At 29.4% G+C, this 6,000-nt stretch overlaps 1 protein-coding gene across 1 annotated transcript; it reads right to left on the bottom strand.

Moving 5' to 3' along the window:
* Nucleotides 1-661: 661 nt before the first annotated feature.
* On the bottom strand, nucleotides 662-1,676 carry LOC114162534 (heavy metal-associated isoprenylated plant protein 24). Its single transcript, XM_028046457.1, has 2 exons — nucleotides 1,166-1,676; nucleotides 662-1,078 (listed from the first exon to the last, which is right to left on the bottom strand). The coding sequence occupies exons 1-2, from the start codon at nucleotides 1,320-1,322 to the stop codon at nucleotides 783-785; spliced, it is 453 nt and encodes a 150-aa protein (XP_027902258.1). The 5' UTR covers nucleotides 1,323-1,676; the 3' UTR covers nucleotides 662-782.
* Nucleotides 1,677-6,000: the final 4,324 nt, after the last annotated feature.

The raw sequence follows: 6,000 nt of genomic DNA, 5'->3' as shown, positions 1-6,000 counted from the left end.
TATTTTATTTTAATTTCTTTATATTTATTTTATTAAAAACGAGTAAAAGAAAACGTTAACCTGACACGAAATAAAAAAAAAAAGTTTATCTTGTTTAAATTAGGAATTGGGTCAACATAAATATATAAGGTGGTCCGTAAACCGACCCGAAGTATTTCAGAAATATAATGATTGTATATAAAAGTTAAAATTAAATTGATGTAAATTAAAGTTTTCAAATAGGTGGGTGTATTAGTTATTGTTCGTCTCGCGTTTTCTCGATTGTTAAGCGATATAACACTATCTAATAAGATAGGAACAGTTATATATTTTGAATTTCATTTTTTAATTAAAATTATTTTAACTGTTAGTTGAAACCAAACGTAAAATTCGTAACTAATTTGGTATTTCTTTCTTTTTTTTTACAAATTTACCGAGTCCATTTTCGTACTGTGAATACTATAATAGATGGTCTTACATTTGAAGGGCACAACAATGTTATTTTAGTATTTCGATTTGGTTATTGTGTTATTACTTAGGATTAGTTTAATACAAATTAACCATGAGGTAATAGTAGATACTTACGTGTATCCTGATAGTGTAAATGAGTATAAGGTTAGCTTAATGCATAATAACCATTTTTTTAATATATTTTGCATATAAACAAATAAAAAGAAAATCATACACAAAAACCAAGCTAGTACCAAAATGATATCACAAAATTTACAAAAACTTACAAAACCATACCCTTCTTTAATACATATATTTCTTATATAGTTAATGTGAAAATGAGTGGAAAATGATTACATGATAGAGCAGGCATTAGGGTTTTCATCACTGAAGATTTGTACGTAGCGGTCGTCGACGGTGGTTTCCGAGACGTTGGCGGTGTCAGCCACCTTCCTCACCATATTAGGAGGTGCCTTCTTATCGTAGGCCTGTGAAATATAAGGGTTAGCCACCATAGTGTAGGGAACGTATGGCCACAGTTCAACCTTTTTCTTAGTAGATTGCGCAGCCTTAAGAACTTTCTTTGCCTCAACATACCCTGTCACCGTTGCTTTCTGCTGCTTCAAGTCCACTTCCACTGATTTAGCTCCTATTCATCATTTGTTCAATTTTCCATTAACCAAACAACTTCAAGAAGAAGAAGAAGAAGACGAAGAAGAAGAAGAAGAAGAAGTACCTTTAACACCAGAAAGAACATGCTTCACCTTCCGTGCACATCCTTCACAGTCCATTCTGATTTTCAGAGCTACAGTTTGCATTTGCTTCTTCTTCTTCTTCTTCTTGGTGCTGCTGAGTAAGTCAGAGAAGTATTCCAAAGTTCCTTGCACTCCCATCTTCTGATGATTCTCCTTCTGTTTCACTTGATCTTTGCTCGCTTTTCTCTATGGAAGCTCTAGGATCTATACACAGTGATAATTAATTAACTGGTATGCAACCTTTGTGAGTGTGTATGGGTATATATAGTCAAATATGAAGAAAATCTATGGCTTACGTTGGAGTTTATATAAAAAAAAAAAAAACTATAGTCGTTTTTCCTTTTTGTTTGAATGGTAGGTGTTATGCGATGAGAAACAAATATGGGGAAGTAATAACAAACAGAAAGGATACGAAGAAATTAATTGAATGAAGTGATTGATATTTATAAATAGGCCAGGGTGCCTTAACTCCTTGCTTGCTATATGCCTTTTATGTTATTCATCATCCAACATGTGGACACATAATTTATATCAACAATAATTAAATAATCAATAATAGAGAAGTTGGGCTGTCCTAGTCAACCACAATATTTTTATTTATGTGTATTCAAATTTAGATTTACCATCTTAATAAAAAATAAAAGAGAACAAAGTTTCAATGAGTAACTAAAGAATAATAATGTTCATCCACAAAGATAGAGATTTTATTTTATACTAATTGGACTACAAAATCTCCAAACCATGAAACTTATTTGACAAGAAAAGAGAGAAGAAAAATATATAGTCATTGATATATTAGTATATAAAAGGAAATAGAAATAAATTATGAGTGTTAACACAGGGGGGTGTCCAAATATCGTAACATACTTAGTTACTAAAATTATAAAATATAATAGTATATAATTAAATAATAAACTCTTGTTAAAACAGTAGGCTTCAATTTTCTAAAAGTTCATTCTTGTCCCACGTAAGTCAAAATATTTTCTAAAATATTATCTATTCTATTTAAATATTTAATATAAGGAAAAATATATTATTTATTCTTTAAATATTTATTAAATATATCAAATTATTGTAAATCAGAGTTCATACTTTACTTTTGTTTTCTTAATTTGGATATAGGCAAGAAAATATGTTAGTAATAAACTTTTTTATGAGGACAATTTTTATTAGTGGCCGAAATTTATCGAAAATTATATAAATTCCGTGGATCTCATTTTTTTTTTATGAGATGGGTCTCACTCACAATTTTATATTTTCTTTTATAAATTTCAATGAATAATGAAAAATAGGTTGGAAAGAATGTTGATAGATTATATTACTAAACCCTACAGGTGGACATAATAAATATGATGTCATCTTCCAGACAAAGAAGGTGCAGTGTTTGTTTGTTGAAGCCATAACGTGAAAGAACAAAGGTGTTTTGGTTCCATAGTGAAGATTTAGTTGTATTATAAAGGCATGATAAGATAATATTTTAGAGGGACGTGAGTTGAATGCTTAGAGCACAAGAAATTTGAAAGTAATTTTTTCATTAGTAAAAGATCATATATGCGGTGCCGTCATAAGTTTGAAAAAAAACCACCTAATATTTTTGTAACCTTGCATGAATGATTGAGGGTTCGAGATTTGGATAGTTGCATGGCATGAGCACGTGACACGTTGCAGAAACATGTTTCAATCACTTGCTTGTGGAGACCCTAATCGTTGATTTTCAGCCACGTGGACAACAGAGCTTCACACTCTACATGGATTGTCCAGTAGCAATTGGCCACCTGTCAAATCATACACATTAAAATTAAGGAGAAAGAAAGGAACACAAGGCGTAAAGAAAGGCACAATGGATTTGGGATTTCTACTGTGACACATGGCTTCAGTAGCAAAAGTGCTGCATATCCATGAAAATGAACTTGTCCCTTTGTTTGTTTTCTCCGACTGTCTTTTTTTTTTTTTCCTTCATTTCTTTATAATCAATAAGACAAATTTGTATTTAATCTAATCCCGCAAGGAAGGGAAAAGTTAATCACTTGTGTGGTTTGTTGTTGAAGTCTAGAACATACTTCAATAATTGACCAGTTCTGATGACCATTGTATTTGTTGGTTTGATACGTTAAAGAATCTAAATATATGAATTTAAATTTTCTATTAATGAAAAAGTTCAACATTATATAAAATTAAAAGTTTATAAATTTATTATTTTAAAACTTTTAATTAAAAGTATAATTTTAATTTTTTATATATAAATTGAACTCATATTTTATTCATGTTATATTTATCTGATTTTTTTTATGAAAATGATAAATACAAGGAGAAATCGTATGGCTTGTTTGTTATCGTTACGGGAAATGATGTATCTCCATATCTCTGCACAGTTTTCTTTCATTACTGTTATGATTTATATAACTGGAAACCGTAAATTTATATGGAAACTGATCTGATTAACCTTTAAAATTATAGGGTCTAGATAGTTTAAAATAACAATGGAGTGAAAGCTCAGTTTTTAAAATTATAGGGTCTAGATAGTTTAAAATAACAATGGAGTGAAAGCTCAGTTTTTAAAATTTTCGTTCTAAAATATTTTTAAAATGCTTAAATATGATATCTGTCACTTCGAGAGAAAACAATTTTTTGCAAAATTATCATTCACATTTAGCTATGATCTTCTTGCAGATCCAATACGACGTGATACAAATAAAAAATATATATATATATATATATATATATATATAATGTTTTTAGAAAAGTGAACAAGATATTATGGATGTAATGACTGGAAAGATTTTATGTGGGGAACCAAACACAGAAAAGATTTTACGGACAACAACATTAACCTTTTAGAATTTGAGAGATAAGGTACCCTTCCAGTGAGAGTGACTCCAGTTTTTACCAATTCTAAGTTCATTTCTTGATTAAATTTTGCAGATTTTGTATGAATAGAGATTTTTATTTTGTTTTTTACAACTTTTGTATTAGGTTTTGGCATTCCAATAGTCTATTTTAGATATATTTGTTTTTGTGAGTTCACTCACCAATAATTTATTGAATCTACACCGATTTATTTAAGAAAAATAAAATAAGTTTTTTTATAGATTTCTAGCCCTATGTAATTTAAATATGTAACTTTTTGTATAAGTTTGTCACGAATGAGACAAAGAGAGGAGTTATAAGTGTCTTTGGTGAAAAGAAAAGCCCTAAGAGAGATTGAAGAAGAAAGAAAAAAATGTTTTATTCCTCATCTCATATATTGAGGTTCTCCCTATTGTTTATTTAAAGTACTCATTGGAGTTCTTTATTGATGAAGAAAATAGTGCTCTGTTGATATTTGGAATTTCCAAGAAAACTTGTGGTGTACTCATTAATTTTTATTAGTTTATTAGTGGAAGTTTTTACTGGACAAGGTCTCATGGATTTTTCTTTCATATTGAGGTTTTATCACGTTAAAAGTTTTGGTGTGTGCTGGTTTTTCCCTTATCTGTTTTATGCATTTTATTATTTGCATATTATTTATTTTTTATTAATAAAAAAATCACTATATATCTGAATAGGAATAGAAAATGTGCTTGCAAAAGATATTTGAACCATGAAGTTAATCCAATTTATTTATGAGTGAATTCATATTATTGAATACAATATCGTACATCTAAAATATCAACTTATTAATTGAGTTTTGGTAGGCTTTTTTTACTTGGATAAATCTTACTAATCATGGTCCAAACATCCTAGTGATTGATCACAATATGTTGATTTAGGAACATAGTTTTGTTTTATTTAGAGCTGTCAAAATGAGTCGTCCGGCCCGGCCCAACCCAGCCCACTACGGGTTGGTCACTTAGTGGGCCAACCCAACCCGGCTCACTTATTAGCGAGTCGAAAAAATTCGAATTTGGCATAGCCCACCACGGGTTGGTGGGTTAAACGGGTTAACTCACTAGCCCACTTAATTAAAAAAATATAATTTTTTTTCTTAAGTCATAAATTATATTTCGGATTAAATTTTAAATAAACTTTAATACAATCTCAATATAATCCAAAATGATGTTAAACTCCAATACAAACCAAAATAAATAAATAAAAATACAAATTACTATCTAAGATCAAGGCATTCTTGTGATTTATTCAACTATAAGTCAATCTCCTTATTATTTGTAGTTGAAGTTAGGTTTTCATTTGTCAACCCACCAATGTGTTTGGTTAAAAAAACAGTCCAACATGGCAAAGTCCAACATAATGTGTGTCACAATGCTGGTTGGTGGGCCAACTCGGCCCACCACAAGTTCAACCCGGGTGAGTCGGGTTCTTGGTGGGCCGGGTCAAAAATTGACCTGTATTGAAATTTGTAAAAAAATTTCAACCCAATCCGACTCGAACCACTGATGGGCCAGGTTGGCCCACGGGTTGTGACCCACTTTGACAACTCTAGTTTTATTCTTACTCCTATTTGTTATCATATTATATTAGTGAGAAATATTTTTAAATTATTTATGTTTTTATCTTTTAATATTTAGTAAAAATTAGAATTAATCTATTTTCAAAACTTTGAACCAATTTAGTTTATATATTTAAAAATATGTGTATTTAGTCATTTTAATCAAGTTTTACTAAGTTTATTTAGTGTATCAAATGCGTTTCCAATTAACACCGAAGCAAAAAAATATCAAACAGTGTGAACAACTTAAATATTACCATAAAACATTAAATAAACTTACTAAAATTATATTAAAATAATTAAATTCATGTATTTTAAAAGTTTGGAGACTAAATTGAATAAAAAATTTGAAAATAAAATAATTTTAATTTTCACTTAAAATTATGGATA

This window comes from Vigna unguiculata, chromosome 9 (genome assembly GCF_004118075.2).
Source record: "Vigna unguiculata cultivar IT97K-499-35 chromosome 9, ASM411807v1, whole genome shotgun sequence".
Taxonomy (NCBI): Eukaryota; Viridiplantae; Streptophyta; class Magnoliopsida; order Fabales; family Fabaceae; genus Vigna; species Vigna unguiculata.
Note: the sequence above shows the minus strand (reverse complement) of the source record. Positions and strands in the feature narration are given on the sequence as shown.

What these genes read in the sequence shown, in the direction of transcription:
- LOC114162534 (XM_028046457.1), bottom strand. Translation starts at nt 1,322, where the DNA reads ATGGGAGTGCAAGGAACTTTGGAATACTTCTCTGACTTACTCAGCAGC. An exon ending in TGTTCTTTCTGGTGTTAAAG is followed by an intron (nt 1,079 to 1,165) that starts GTACTTCTTCTT and finishes AATGATGAATAG; the next exon opens with GAGCTAAATCAGTGGAAGTG.